At 56.1% G+C, this 15,765-nt stretch overlaps 1 protein-coding gene across 3 annotated transcripts in view; it reads left to right on the top strand.

Moving 5' to 3' along the window:
• Positions 1-15,765, top strand: part of PTPRN2 (protein tyrosine phosphatase receptor type N2) — a 470,186-nt gene that overhangs the window by 270,801 nt on the left and 183,620 nt on the right. For all 3 annotated transcript variants that reach the window (XM_059711309.1, XM_059711311.1, XM_059711310.1), the window contains one exon: positions 6,578-6,642. In XM_059711309.1, coding sequence (XP_059567292.1) covers positions 6,578-6,642 — 65 coding nt within the window. The remainder of the gene's footprint in view (positions 1-6,577; positions 6,643-15,765) is intronic.

The following is a 15,765-nucleotide window of genomic DNA, read 5'->3' on the forward strand; positions in this document are numbered from 1 at the left end:
CGCCCACCGCTCCCAGGGCCTCGCGGAGGCCGGCAGAGAAAAGGCTCGTTTGGGCCCTCGGCTGTGGCTGGGAAACTGGACAAAGGGCTTTTCGTGGGAGCCCAGGCCTGGGTGCGGCAGGCTGGCCTCCCAGCCCCAGGGCTCTGCCCACTTGGCCGTGGAGGCTGAGGCTGTGCTGCCTGCCCCTCACACAGCGTGTGGGAGAGCAGGCCCGGCGGGCCAGGTGTGGGCAGGATGTGCAGCCTGGCCCCGAGCACCCGTGGGGGTGGGCAGGGTGCTCTGTGCAGCTGGGCAGGGGCCCTGAGCACCCATGGGGGTGGGCAGGGTGCTCTGTGCAGCTGGGCAGGGGCCCCGAGCACCCGTGGGGGTGGGCAGGGGGTGCTCTGTGCAGGTGGGCAGGGGCCCCGAGCACCCGTGGGGGTGGGCAGGGTGCTCTGTGCAGGCAGGCAGGGGCCCTGAGCACCCGTGGGGGTGGGCAGGGGTGTACGTGAAAGGACCCCAGAAGCTCTCTGGCACCCAGACACCAGCCTGGGAGCGCGGAGGTGCATGGAAGGCCCCGGCCCCTCTCAGGATGCAAATGTGCGGCCCGAGGTTTCTCTCTCAGTCCCCCTGCGTCCGCACAGTCCTTGCTCACATCTCTCTTTACAAGTAAGCGATAATTAAATGGAGCGGCTTGTCATGTTGAGACACGCGCTGCTTCACAGTCAGGTTTTGTGAAGCAGAACACGGCTCCAGTTCAGAAGGGCCTGCCGACCTCGCGGCCGTGCGGGAGCAGGCGTGTGGGCGCGGGCGCGGCGGGCGGGAGCGCGGGTCGCAGCGAGCATGAGCTCCTCAGCACGGGTAGCCTGCGATCTCCACCTGACCACGAGCGCTCAGTCCCGCCCACAGTGCTAGACTCTTTCCTGCGTTACACGCTCACATGCAGCTGCCAGATGTTTGGCTCAGACCCGCCAATTAAATGAGTTGCCCCTCCAGAAGCTCAGAGCGGTGGGGGAGGCCGCTCAGGGGGCCTGGGCCTCTGGTTCTCCCCGTGCGCTGGGAGAAGTAGATGCCGGGACTGGCCGTCATTTAGAAAATAACCAAAAATGCTAGAATGTGAAGGTGTAGAGATGCACTTTGCAACATGTCAGCTGTTGGGAGACGTTGGAATTCTAGGCGATCCCGAACCAAGTGAAAGCAGGACCCTAAGTGGACAGTGACGACCTTCTCTTGAGGGCATTTTCCAAACATTGGCACTCACACCTCGCAGGCTGTGGGGAGGAGGCAAGGGGGTCACCTCAGAACAACGGCAAGCACCCCGACTGGCCCCGAGGGCTTCCGTGCTCAGCGCCAGGATGGGGAGGTGGGAGCGGGTTCCCACCAGGGCTTTGAGCACAGTCGGCCTCACAGGAACACGCTGCCCGCATGCACCCCCATGTGGCCCCTAAAACCCAAGCGAGGAAGTTAGCGTAGGGAAGGAAGCTCACGTCCTCACTGGAGGAACCCGCCCTGTTCTCTGTCCTCAAAGGGCTCCCACAGTTAAAATCCCAGGAGTTTACAACGACATGCTGGAGAGGAAGGAGCGTGAGCAAAGGGCAGCTGAAAGGATGGACAAAATAAACCCGGAGGGTCCAATGACGGGACCTAGAACATAAGTTTAAGTATTTTCATCTGCTTAAAGGAATCTACAAGAGGGAGGTAAAATATGAACCAGAGATTAAGAGCCTCAAAAATATTAAAACAATAGAATTTTTAAATGGAAGATAAAATAGAAAGTTTAAACTCAAGAAATGAGTATAAAAGCAGATTAGATATAGTTGAAGAGGGAATGAGTGAGCTAAAAGATAGAACTGGAGAAATTATCCAGAATGCAGCCTAGAGCAGTGATGGCGAACCTTTTGAGCTCGGCGTGTCAGCATTTTGAAATACCCTAACTTAACTCTGGTGCCGTGTCACATATAGAAATTTTTTGATATTTGCAACCATAGTAAAACAAAGATTTATATTTTTGATATTTATTTTATATATTTAAATGCCATTTAACAAAGAAAAATCAACCAAAAAAGTGAGTTCGCATGTCATAGGTTCGCCATCACTGGCCTAGAGCGATAAAGAAAAGAAATGCATGAATTTCAAAAGTAAGGAGCCTTAGAAGACAAGGCACGACCACCTCATATACATTTACAGGAGTCCCAGGCAGGACAGGCGTTGAGAGGCGCTACCTGAAGATACAACGGCTGAAAATGTATGTCACCTCTGGAAATACCGATTCTCAAACTCAGTACGTCTATTGGAGTGAAACACTTCCAATCTACATCCATAACGGACAGGCCGCGCAGACAAGGGAGGGTCTTAACGCAGGCGAGGCGGGGGACGGCCATCCAGCTGGAAGGAGTGTGCCTGGGCGGGCTCCCAGCGGCCGAGTGAACCAGACGGGGGGAGAAAAGCCTTCCTACTTCTGAGGGGAAATAGTTGTCAACCTAGAATTACACTGAGAAAATGTCTTTCGAAAATGAGGACTTAAAAAGAGGTGAATAAAGATACTTTCAAAAAAAAATGAGCTTGTCACCAATGGATCCTCATTTAAGTTAATTCAGAAAGATTTCCTACAGACAAAAGAAAAGAAGCCCCGAAGGAAGATGTGAGATGCAGAAGGAACAGTGAGCCAAGGGAGCAGCCGCTGTGGACGTGGGTCCGGCCCGCGATGCCCGCGGGGTGCGCTCCGCGGAGGCAGCCACCGCCATGCGGCGGGCCGGCGGCAGGACGGGGCCTGCAAGTGGGGCCGAAGACGGGGTGGAACCTGCTCGGACGAGGGCTTGCTTCTTGTGGATGAGCGGAGAAAAGGGTTTCCTGAGGTGGGATCCGCTCCTGGCGAAGACGGGGTGCAGACGGGAAACAAGGACTGAGCCCGCGAGGCTCAGGGGGAGCAGCAGGGCGCGGGGGCCTGGGCGGCAGGGCGCTGCTGCGGGAGATGCTGGCCAACAGCATCCGCTGCGCCCCCCCCTCCCCCCCACACACACACACGCCTAGAATTATACCGAGAGAAAAGGGCTTTCAAAAACGAGGACTTAAAAAGAAGAGTTGAATAAAAATACCTCGGCAGCCGCCACCCTGATCGTCCGCAGCCACCACGCAGTCGGACCCTCCTCCAGCAAAAAGAGTGCCATTCGATGGAGGCCCGGGTGGTGGCAGCGCTTTTCAGCAATAGAGAATTTTTCTTTAAAGCATGTTGACTGTTTTTTCCGACACGATACTGTCGCACACGTAACAGAACACGGAGTGTAAACAGCTTTTATACGCTCTGGGAGACGGAAGCGCCTGGGGCTCCCTTTTTGTGACACCCACTTAGTTGCGGCGGCTGGACCCGGCCCGGGGATCTCTGATGCACACCCAGAGCGCAAACCTTACGCAAAATGATGACTTAGACCTTACTGGAATGTTAAAAAGCCGAACCACAAACTGCGATGAGGTCGTGGCAGCCCGTATGCCGACAGTGTTCATGGGGGTGTTTAAAGCAACAGGAAGAGCCAGCCCAGCAGAAAAGCGGGCAGAGCAGAGGAGAACGCCTGGGAGAGGAAGCCGAGGTGAACAGGGTGCTCGCCTGGTGAGCAATGGAGAGGGGGCAGTGGAAGCCCCGGGAGATACAATGCTGCATCCACCAAGTTGGCAAAGGTGATTGAGTCTGACAAAGTGAGGCTCTGGGCGATAGAAACTCTTAGAGAAACTCAGGGACACGGACAACAGGACTGCTTGCCTGGGACGGACATGGACAACAGGACTGCTTGCCTGGGACGGACATGGACAACAGGTGTGCTTGCCTGGGACGGACATGGACAACAGGTGTTCTTGCCTGGGACGGACATGGACAACAGGTGTTCTTGCCTGGGACGGACATGGACAACAGGTGTTCTTGCCTGGGACGGACATGGACAACAGGTGTGCTTGCCTGGGACGGACATGGACAACAGGTGTGCTTGCCTGGGACGGACATGGACAACAGGTGTGCTTGCCTGGGACGGACATGGACAACAGGTGTGCTTGCCTGGGACGGACATGGACAACAGGTGTGCTTGCCTGGGACGGACATGGACAACAGGTGTGCTTGCCTGGGACGGACATGGACAACAGGTGTTCTTGCCTGGGACGGACATGGACAACAGGTGTTCTTGCCTGGGACGGACATGGACAACAGGTGTTCTTGCCTGGGACGGACATGGACAACAGGTGTGCTTGCCTGGGACGGACATGGACAACAGGTGTGCTTGCCTGGGACGGACATGGACAACAGGAGTGCTTGCCTGGGACGGACATGGACAACAGGTGTGCTTGCCTGGGACGGACATGGACAACAGGTGTGCTTGCCTGGGACGGACATGGACAACAGGTGTTCTTGCCTGGGACGGACATGGACAACAGGTGTTCTTGCCTGGGACGGACATGGACAACAGGAGTGCTTGCCTGGGACGGACATGGACAACAGGTGTGCTTGCCTGGGACGGACATGGACAATAGGTGTGCTTGCCTGGGGAGCGGGTAGGAGGGGCAGAGGGTCCAGGGGGATAAATGGTGACCCGGACTTCACTTGGGGTGGCAATCTCACAATATAGTGTCAGGTGATGTGTTCTGAAACGTGCACCTGAAACCCGTGTAATTTTGTTAGCCAGTGTCACCCCAATACATTCCATTAAAATAATTAAATGCATCACTTTTTTAAAGAAACTCTTACAAGCTGATGGTAGGAGTGTCACTGATGCCAGCACTTTGGGACTCTGTGTCCAGGGGACTCCACGGGAGGAAACCTCCTGTGTGTGCCCGAGACGGCAGTCCCTGCACGAGCAGGAAAGGAGAAATAGCCCGGTGTCCACTGAGCCGGACAGCTGGCTGGAGAGATGGATCATGTAATAGCCACGCGGCATGGACATGACACCCACAGGGACATTCTGAACAAAGGAGCCCCAGACACAGGTGTGGGGGCGGGGGAGCCAGTCAGAGAGGAACATGCTTAAGTTCAAAATAAGCAGCAGACATGGGTGAAAAAGTCCAGAAAAAGAACCGATCTACCCAGAATTCAGGGGGGAGTGAGTGGGGCCACAGGGCTTGTAGTGGTCAGCAAACTCATTAGTCAACAGAGCCAAATATCAACAGTACAACGATTGAAATTTCTTTTGAGAGCCAAACTTTTTAAACTAAACTATATAGGTAGGTACATTGTTATTAACTTAATTAGGGTACTCCTAAGGCTTAGGAAGAGCCACACTCAAGGGGCCAAAGAGCCGCATGTGGCTGGCGAGCCGCAGTTTGCCGACCACGGGTAGGGTATCAAATGTGATTGCTTTTTTATTATTGAATTAATTGAGATGAAGTACAAATGTAATTATGTTTCATTTCTTTTTCAGAGTGTGGGTATCATGGGCATTTGTTGTCTTATTCTTTGTAACCAACACATATTTTATAAGTCCTCCTCGGTATCTAATATTTCATTAAATGCAAGTATAAATTATATATTTGAATTACAAATTAACAAGAAAAATTCTCTAACTATCAAGAAGAAGTCTGGTGGCCTTGGCTGGGTGGCTTAGCTGGCGGGAGCGTCATCCTGTGCACCAAGAAGGGTGTAGGGTTGCTCCCTGGGTGGGGCGAGTATAGGAGGCAACTGATGGATGCTCCTTTCACATTGATGGTTCTCTCTCACTCTCCCTCTCAAATTAATAAAGACAGGTCCTCAGGTGAGGATTTAAAAATGAGAGAGAGAGAGAGAGAGAGAGAGAGAGAGAGAGAGAGATTCATCGTGAGTTGGCCAGGGACATCCTCCCAGGAGCACGACACGTATTGAATTGAATGGTGTTTTATACACATACAAGCAAATGCACATTTGTTTTTTCTACCAACACGACTTTGCTGTATCTCAGCAGAATGGGCCTTGGTTACTTGTGTTGCTGGGTTGTTGTATGAGCTAAGGTGGCCTCTTCAAATGGGGCTCCTCCAGGTGGGGTGGCTCTGTATGGAGGCTGCCGTCTGCCATGAACTCCCTTTGATGGTCAGAGGGCACAGCACTCAGGGACATGGTGGTCAGAGGGGTGAGCCGGGTGCTGGGCCTGCGGGGTGAGCTGGGTGCTGGGTCATGGTGTGATCCTGGGGACCTGGTTTCTGGGCCCAGACTCACTGCTGCAGAACTCACCATCCTCTTGCCGATGTGGGGGCCTCGTTCTCGGAAAGCCCTCCTCATCCTGTGTCAGAGGCAAACTAGGGAGGATCTGCCAAAGCTGAATTATGAGAGGAGAGGGAAGCGCCCGCCGCCTCCAGGAGGGCCGGTCATCGGGCCTGGTTCCCAGTGAGCATGTCATGAGGACTGTCATTTTGTTCTAAAATAAGACCTCGCTGTTGGCAGCCACATCCCATCGTTTCTCCCAGCAGGTCTGGGTCTCCTGGGACGGCACCTTCTGCCTGGAGGGGACAAGGGGGGGGCCGGTCCTCAGGTCTCCCTCTTGTGGCTTGTGCCCAGCGTGGCGCTGGGACTGGGGTAGCGCAGGGAGGGCACGCCGTGTCCAGCAGAGGACAGGCCCCGAGCTAACCCTGTGCTTCTTCTTCTTCCCAACAGTCAGCAACAAGGACAAACTGGAAAGATCGTCGGGACTGAGGATTCTACAAGCCGGAGTGGGGCCGGTGAGTGGCGGCGGGCAGCCCTGAGAGACGTCGGTGCGCGGCGTGCTGTCGGCGTGGAGGCCTGTGTCATGGCCAGTGTGGTGGCCCAGTAATGTCGCGTGGCTGGGGCGGCTGACTGGCCGGTGCCAGGTTAGCCGTCCGATGGTTGAGATGCTGGTGCTGGTGCTGGTGCCGGCTAATGTGACTGTTTTTGGTGGCCTTTGAGGAAGCAGTCGTGAGTAAGAAAAACAGTGAAACCGTCAGAACACACATACTTCCTTCTTTCGTTCATTGTGCACTAGTGGGCCGGGGAGTTGCCCTTCCCTCGGGGCTGGCGGGGGGGGACTGTATCTCAGCTGTTTTGGGACGTGTCTGTGGGGAGGCGCTACAGGGCCGGCGCTTCCACAGTAGGATGTGAGTCCCGGCAGCTCCGGCCAGCCGCACTCCGTTGGTATCGGGAGGAGGCACTTGACCTGACACTCGGTCAGCAAGTGCAGCTGACAGCGCTCGCCTCCCGAGGCCTGCGGGGCGCGTCCTGGTCTCCAGGCAGCTGAACTAACTGCAGACAGAACAGCGCTGCTCCCTCTTAGAAGGGGTGTGGCCACTCTGAGTCCGCGTGGACCAAACCGGCCTTTGCCGTCACTGTAGAAACTAGATTTCATGGCCTCGCCGTCTTGGACAATTGACCATCGGGCAGCTGCCATGAGGGCTCCTGCTGATGGCTGAGACCCGCCGCTTTCTTGGGGGAAATCTCCCCGTAGCCACAAGTCCTGCTCCCACACGAGAGCCTGTGTAACTGACCGTTTTCACGACCAGCAGCTCCGCCCTGACGGGGAGCAGGCGTGCAGGGGCGGCTCTCGAGCAAGCGCGGCGCCTGCGGCTTGTGCTCCTGTGACAGCGCAGGACGCACACGGGGACTGAGAGAACCCGTCAGAGGAGGTGGGAGGGATGGGGGCCCAGGACCGCCGGTGCCCACGGAAGGGCTGTTTCCGCAGCACGGATATTTCTGGTGTCCAGGCCAGGCTAGGAGTGTGTCTGGATGTGAGGCTGGCCCTGCCGGGGAAGGGCAGGACTGGCAGTGGGTAGAGAGGAACCCATCTGGCAGCTGAACCGGGAGGGCCTCTTCTGGCTGGAAAGGAGCTCTCCTGCTTCTCAGGGGCTCGAGCAGTGGTTCTCAACCTTCCTAATGCCGCGATCCTTTGTTGTGGTGACCCCCAATGTCATTGTTACAAATTGAACATAATTAAAGCATAGTGATTAATCACAAAAACAATATGTAATTATATATGTGTTTTCCATTGGTCTTAGGCGACCTCTGTGAGAGGGTCGCGACCCACAGGTTGAGAACCGCTGCCCTAAAATGTCCAATCTGTGCTCACACGCTACCCTCAGGTCTGTGTGAATTTGTCATGCGATGTGCGTGGCGGTGGGCAGTGTGGCTCCGTGCCATGAGGGGGCGGGGGCGGATCCTAGTGGATGCCTGGACACAGCTCCGTTTCCCGCCGGGCCCCACGTGGTCCTCTCCTGTCTGTGGGAAGATGCCGAGAGTGTACATGGCTGCTGTCAGAACCGGAATCCGGGATTTAGCGCTTTGCCGACAAGAACGGCTTTCACACAGGCGTGGGCCCGGTTGGTGCGCAGGGAGTGTGGGCAGCGATGGCCCCCTGACGGGGACTCCCGCAAAGTTGGCTGAGACAGGCAGCCCGGCTCAAATGGGGCTGGTGGCCTGCGACCTGCCCAAGCCCCGGGGCCTCCATGGGGACAGCTGGCACTTCTGTAATGAAGACATACTTTTAACCTGCGGCTGGCGGCAGCCTCCATAGCTTTAAAAACACATCTCGCCCTCCCGCTCAATGTCACACTCCCAGAAGTTTATCTCAAGGTTCACCAGGCAAGAGAATGGGAAAAACGCAGCTTTGGGAAAAGCCCAAACTGATCTAAATGCAAAAGCATAGTAAGGTAACTATTCACATTGTATTAGCCAAATAAACGGAATTCAATGATTCTGGTAAAAGTTGGATGAGGCCCTGGCCGGGGCACATTCCAGGTGGCAGGTTCAGTCCTCTGTCAGGTGTGTGCAATGTTTCTCTCCCACATTGATGCTTCTCTCTCTCCCTTCCCCTCTCTAAAACAATAAACAATAAACAATAAAGAAAGACGTCTGAGAACCATAAAGGCAAAGGCAGCCACGGAAACTGCGATGAGGCTCAGTCACCATGCCCAGACCTGAGGCCGGTCCTGGGGGGTGGGGGGAGGCCAAAGCAAGTTCTCTCCTTTTCCAACATTTTCTTGAGCATATTCTTTACCTTTTCATTTTGAAATCCTTATAGACTCGCAGGAGGCTGTGAGCGCGGTGGGTGTGCTGTGAACACTGCCCACGGCCCCCCCAGGCTCGTGCCCGTGACGGGGCGATCGGCGTGTGCGGTCTGTCATTTATCTTTAATGCTACTTTTAATAAAAATCGTGCCACCAAAGTAAATCAGCACATATTCAGGTTGACACACTGAGGATGTGAGAGGAACCCCGCCCTGGGTGGGAGCCCCGGCCCAGTGGGCGGAGCCAGCTCCTCCCTCCCCTGAACTGCCCTGTCCCTGAGAGGACACCCGCAGCCACCTCAGCCGGCACTGATTTAAGGCCTGACGGGCACCGAGCTGGGCCCAGGCAGACGTGTAAGTGACCAAAGATCCCTGGACCTTAGACCCACGGCCCATCCGGGAGCTGAGGAGGTGAGCTGAGGAGGAGGAGCTGGGTGTGGACGGAGAGTGGACAGCGGCGGAGGGCAGCTCTGGGCCAGAAGGTGGAGGGAGATGGAATGAGACAAGGTGACGCCATGGGACCTGTCCACAAGCGCCTGGGAAACCTGTGGAGAAGGAGCTGTGGGACGGGCACCTCCCTGGTCACACCCAGGACCCTCTGTGCCACCCCTGGGTGCTCCCACGGCAGCCCAGGACACCAGCAGGCACAGATCCCCTGATGCCCAGGAAACCATGGGACAGCTTCCCAGAAACAGGCACATTGGATGCACCCCAGGTGGCCCCCAGTTCAAGACGCTGATGGCACCCCACCCAGGGCCCATCCAGGGACCTGGGGGCCTCTGCCAGCTCCGAAGACAGAAGAGCCAGCTGCTCTGTCCTAGCCCCTCCCTCCGCACCGTGGGCTCCATGTCGTGGGCTTCACACGTGGGCTCCATGCCGTGGGCTCTGCGCTGTGGGCTCTGCAGTCTGGGCAGACCCACTTCCCCTCCCTGTGCGTTGCGCAGTCACCTTTATTGTACTCCGACCTGCATTTCTTGCCGGACAAAACTGAGCCTGTTTCTCCTGAATGTAGAGCGTGCGCCTAAGGGAAGCTGGTTCCTGTGCTTTAAGAGGCAAATCTGCATGGCGCTGCGTTAAAATGTTCACAGCCGCCACCCTGGAAGGGTCTATGCTCACCCGCCGACGTCTCCCATGGGGAAGGCAGGCCAGGGTCACTGAGACCCTGGGTCACTTCTGACCTGCGCTGGAGGGGTGTCACTCTGTTTTCCTGTTTCTCAGAAGTGAAGAAAATCACACCAAATACGTTGGCTGTGATGAACGGCCTCGCCACGCCGCGAACGTGACTTTATTGGGAGACACTGAGTGAGGCCCGCGCCACGTGGCTGAGGTCTCTGTGCAATACCTTTCTGTGACTGGCAGGCAGGAGGGCTCTGTGGGAGGCAGCAGTTGCTATCATGACAAGTTCCATCTTCTTCAGCATCAGAGGAAACGGTCACGTAAAATGAAACGTGATGTCTGCACCCCTGCCCGCCCCGGCCCTTCCTCGCATCTTCCCCGGTATTTTACAGAAACACGCAGCAGGCGTGCCTCCCTCCGGCCCGGCTGCGCCCGCCTGGGACTGGGTGGTGCCCGAGGACCGGAGGGACGTCCCAGCACAGTGAGCTGGTTCCCGCCGCCCCGCTACGGGCCGGGTGGGCTCCCCGGACGCCCTCTTCCAGCTCTTCAGCCCTACGACTGGGAATTGCTGGGGGTGAGGAGCGCAGAGGGCACGTGCCAAGCCCCCCGCTTCTGAACCAGCCAGGGCCGGCCTGGCCCCGTGAGGCAGACGCAGTCGCAGACCAGGACGCACACGAGAGGCTGAGTGACGAAGCGGGCGTCCAGCTCGGGCCGTGTCCTCGTCCTTAAACTGCCCCACGCAGGCTTTGGAGAGAGAAAGGCCGTAGGCTCTGCCTCACGGAGGCTCCCGTCACTGGAGTGGGACTGGCTCCAGGTGGTGGGTGCAGCCGGGGGGCGGGGGACCCAGGCAGGGCCAGCCCACGAACAGGACCTCCCGTCCCCAGAGACTAAAGGTGGGCAAGCCCACGCCTGGGGTGTGTCCTCCAGGTCCGACCGCACTTCCTGTTTCAGAGCACACTTTGTAATCCCAGATCAGGGGCCCCTCCGAGCCGCCTGCAGCGGGAGCCCCCTGTGCCCATGGCGACGGCACCTGCTCCCGGGCGGGGGAGCGGGGGTTGCTGAGGTCAGCGTGCAGACACGGAGCTGCACCCTGTGTCTGAGAAGAGGACCTAGTTACATGGCTGATGAGGCTTCCGTGGGTACAAACCCTTTGGATGACAGCACCAGGGTTTTTGAGAGCAGAAAGCAAAAGGAATATTTTTAAGAAATAACTTTCTCCCCTTCACAAGCTCCCAGAATTAATGCTGCACTAAAATATCAGACTCTCTCCTGGGTGGCACCAGGCACAGCCCTGCGCTCACAGGAAAGGGCTGACCTGGGGTGACTGGCGTGCAAAGTCCGCCCTGGGCTCCCGCGTCTCCCACCGGAAACCATTCTCCTCTAAGCTGTTGACGGAAAGTGTCTTGGTTGTCGAATGAAGCTCCGGTTCTCACCCAGAGCACCCTCTCACGCTGATCCTGTGTGGTCAGTCACAGTCTCTCGGGCCGTAAGCAAAGGAGAAGGGGCGAGTGTGAGCCAGCTCACCGCGAGCCCCGCTGGCTGACGGCTCAGGGAAGTGTGCGGCGGCTGTTCCCTGAGAAGGATCCCCTGACAGAGAAGCAGCGAACCGTGCGAGTCACTTGTCGGCCTCGGCGCAGTGTTTCACGTGGGCCAGTGTTAAAGCGCGGGCGGCAGCCCCACGGGTGGGTTCAGGGAGCCTGAGGCAGGTTCTAGTGGAGCAAAGAGACAAAGGAGAGAAAGAACCGCAGACGAACAGCTACCTGACGCTTTTATATACGGGACTCCCTTCCGAACAATAACATCCCCCGTGCCTCCGTGCCCCTGGCCCCATCCCTGCTGCCCCATCCCCACCCTGTCCTCCCACCCCCGGCGTCCCCCCGCTCCTGTCCCTCCGCTCCAAACTCAGTCATCAGGAGCTCTCAGCATTAAAGGTGTGTACGCAAACTTTTCCTTTTACTGTACATTTCCTTTCCTTTGTGAAATGGTCATTTGCACGTCATGTCCTTTTTGCTTTTAAAGTGTTGTTTATAGATGAGACAGTGCGTTAGACATGGACTGTGAGTAAGAGGGGAAACAGGGACCGTGTGAGGTCTGGGGCGGACTCGTTCATTACATTACATCTACGAGAGCCAGGGCCACTGCACGCGCTTGTTTCCTAGGCCTCCTCCGAGGGACAGCCGACAGGGCTCGCGGCAGACGTGCCCCTCGCAGCCTGGAGGCCGGGCCTCGGGTGGGCGGCTCATCCTCCCCAGGCCTCTCTCCTGGGCCTCAGAGAGCCACCCTCTGCCTGGTCCACATTGGATCGGGGCCCACCTGGCAACCTCATCAAAGTAATCACCTCGGCAAAGGCCCGCCGCTCAGCCCCGGCTGTGCGCTCAGTGGTTAGAGTGGTGGCTGCACGCCCATGGGTTGCAGGTTTGACGCCCAGCCCCAGTTTGGGGTGCGTACGGAGGCAACCAATCCCTATGTCTCCCTCACATTGATGTCCCTCCCTCTCTCCCCTCCACTCTCTTTAAAAAGCATTGGGAAACATATTCTCAGGTGAGGACTAAATAAAAAAATATGTAAATATTTTTCACAGGCCCCATCTCCAAATTCAGTTTTGCATTTTGAGGTGCTGGCAGCTTGCACTGCAGCATACGGATTTGGGGGACACGGGCAGCCCCCAGCACCGGTCTGGTGAGGCCTGCCTGTCAGTGCCTCCTCTAAGGCTCCTCTATCCACCGGCTCCGGGAGACAGTGTGTGGACAGCCACCTCTCAGAAATACACTGTCAGACGACAAGTGGGGAAGTGAGAAGCTCTATCAGGCCATTCAAGGGGATAAAAAACGAACAAGCAAACAGAAACAGAAAACTTAGTGTACAGCTGTAGAAGCAAAACAGGACCGTTTTGTCCAAAAGACCATCAAATCCATGGTTTGATCTGCAATAAAGTACAAATTACACACCATGTTCAGGTGAAAGGCCCTGGCCGTCCAAGGAGCAGGGAGGTGAGCCGTGGCCGCTGGCCAGATCCCCTTGAGTGGCTGTGGGGGGGGGGAAGGGGGGGCAGCTCCTCTGGCAATGGGAGGTGATGGCCTGTAGCGTGGGGTCCCTAGAAAAATTCTTGGCATTAAAACAACATAAATGGTGTTGCGATTTTATTGCTTTGGCAAAGGGTTGTGTGTTTCTCTGCAGCTTACTTGTGAGGGAGCCTTTTCATCTTGGTGGGGCAGGTGGGCTAATACATTTATTTTAGAAGCGTCCGCCCACAGCAGCATAGAAAGGACTGACTGTTGAACTGCTGATTCACAGATCGCCTCTAAGCGAATGCAGGCAAATGCTGGCCCTCAAAGCCCTGTGATAGACAATGTTCAATTTTTAATTTCCATCCCATCCCAGATTATGGGGATGAAAAACAATCTTTAATCCCGCGTTAGCACAGGAATAAGCGCAAGCCATAATTTTCAACCAGACAATAACAGGATTATCTCAAGAACTGTCAGTTTATGTGAAAATAGTATGTTGCCCAAATTTTCATAAAAATTAGCAGCGGAAAATATTCAAGATCAGAGCGATGGGAAGAGGAAAGCCGGCCTTCCTGGTAATAAATATTCATATTTGTCTGCTCAGGAGATGAAAATCTAATCAAGGGGCTATTGATGCGCCGGCTTTTTTTCTTTCCACCCAAGATGTTTCATCTAAATCGGGTTGGATATGGAAATTAGTCTCACGGGCCCCAGGCCGCGGGCGGGTGTCCCCTCAGATGTTGTCCGGGCCACTCCAGGTGACAAGCTCCCCAGATGTGGGAAGTTACCCCTCACTTCACTCAGTGTCCTGGAGCATTTGGGGCCCTGCTTTTTTTAAATGAAAAAACAACATCATTTCCTGCCAGTTAACTCCTAGCTCCTGCAGAGTTAAAATCATCTGTGTTTCTCATTTTGTTGACAATTACCATAAATCAAAAGACACTCTGCATGAAGCTTAATGAAATATGTATGATTTTAGAAAGAAAAGATGATGAAGGCAAGATGTTCCTATCTCTGTGTGTGCATCCATGTTGTGTACGTGTGTGTATGTAACATGTGTATACGTACGTGTGTGTATGTATGTACATGTGATTGTATATATGTGCATGTGTTCGTGTGTTTACACATCCATGTGTGCATGTGTGCATCTGTATGTGTGCATCCATGGCTGCACATGTTTATGAGTATGTGTTTGTACATCCATGTGCATGTGAGTGTGTGCATGTGTGAGCATGTATGTGTGCACCCAAATGTGCATGTATATGTGTGCAAGTGTGCATCCATGTGTGCATGGGTGCTTGTGTGTGTGTGTTCCTATTTCTTGAAGGCTGTACTTTCCCTTCACATCAGCAGGCGTTTGAGACACAGCTCCACGGCCCCTCATTCGTAAACAGGTGCAGGAGGCCCATCCAGGTGCTGTCCTTAGGGGATGGAAGTTCCAGGTCCTGGGAATGCCCTCAGTGCTCAGGGCCTCCCTTAGCCTGCAGGCCACCGAGGGGAGTGGAGCCTCCTCTGGCTACACATGCAAATTCCCTGAGAGCAAAAACAAGACCTGCTCGTCCCTGCCCCGCAAAGGACCAAGTGCAGCAGCCGCACACCAGCCACGGCACCGCGGCGTGGCCTCCCTGCAGACACACTCCGTTCGTCCGCTGCTGTGTCTGAGCAGGACGCTTACACCGCTGTGCGTGGGCAGGTGTGGCCTTGCTGCCCATCACTTTATCCCCAACACCATGGCGCTCATTATGGGATGGTCTGGTCATTTGGGGAAAGCACCTGGAAATATTTGCTTTCTGGATAGAAACCCTCTCCCGGCTCCTCTGGTCCGGCGGGGGCTGAAGGCAAGAGAAACGGGGAGGACCTGGCGTTCCTCCCTTGCGCATTGTGCTCACGCTCATGCTCAGCATGTGTGGCTGTGGCTGGCGCTGAGGCCACACCCTCCTGCCCACGTCTCTGCATCATCCAGCCCTCCCATTTGATACTGGGCCCAGAGACACCTCCTCCCTCCAGGCGGCGCTGGGGCAGTGCTGAGAGACAAGGGGCGGAGGCAGGAGACAGGCGCCCACGCAGATGCGGAGCTAGGGTGTCTGTTGGGAGGAGACAGTCCTGCAGGCAGGCTGGCGCATCCCTCAGCCGCCCTCCTCTCTGGGCCCTGACCGCTGTCCCTCTGCCCGGTGAGACCTGGGAGAATTGCTCTGTGTGCTGCGCTGCACCTGCCCTTTGACCCAGCCTCTGCTGCCCTCCGGGGCCTGGGGTCTCCAGTGCACGTGCAGGTAAAAAGGGAGCTAACCCTGAGCCAGCCATCAGGTGCTGGGCCTCATCCCAGTGCTGCGCCAGGGCTCCCGAGAGAGGCCGAGCCCAGAGGATGCAGAACGGCGGAGACCACGGGGCCTTGGAGGCTGAGATGGCCCATGGGCTGCCCTCTGCAGGCTGGCGGCCTGGGAAGCTGTAGTGCAAGTTCAAGTTCAAACCCAAAGGCTGAGAAACCAGGAAGCTGACAGGCCCCAACCCGAGTCAGAAGACCAAGCACTCAGCACCCCGATGGCCAAGAAAGAGAAGGCGCATGGCCCAGATCAGCAGAGAGCGCCCCGCACCTTTCTGTTCTGCTCAGACCCTCAGCAGGTCAGCGAGGCCCACCGTGGGGAGGGTGACCCTCCTCCCTTGTCTGTGGATTCCAGAAACACCACAGACACCCCCAGAAATGATGC

This window comes from Myotis daubentonii, chromosome 10, assembly GCF_963259705.1.
Source record: "Myotis daubentonii chromosome 10, mMyoDau2.1, whole genome shotgun sequence".
Lineage (NCBI taxonomy): Eukaryota > Metazoa > Chordata > Mammalia > Chiroptera > Vespertilionidae > Myotis > Myotis daubentonii.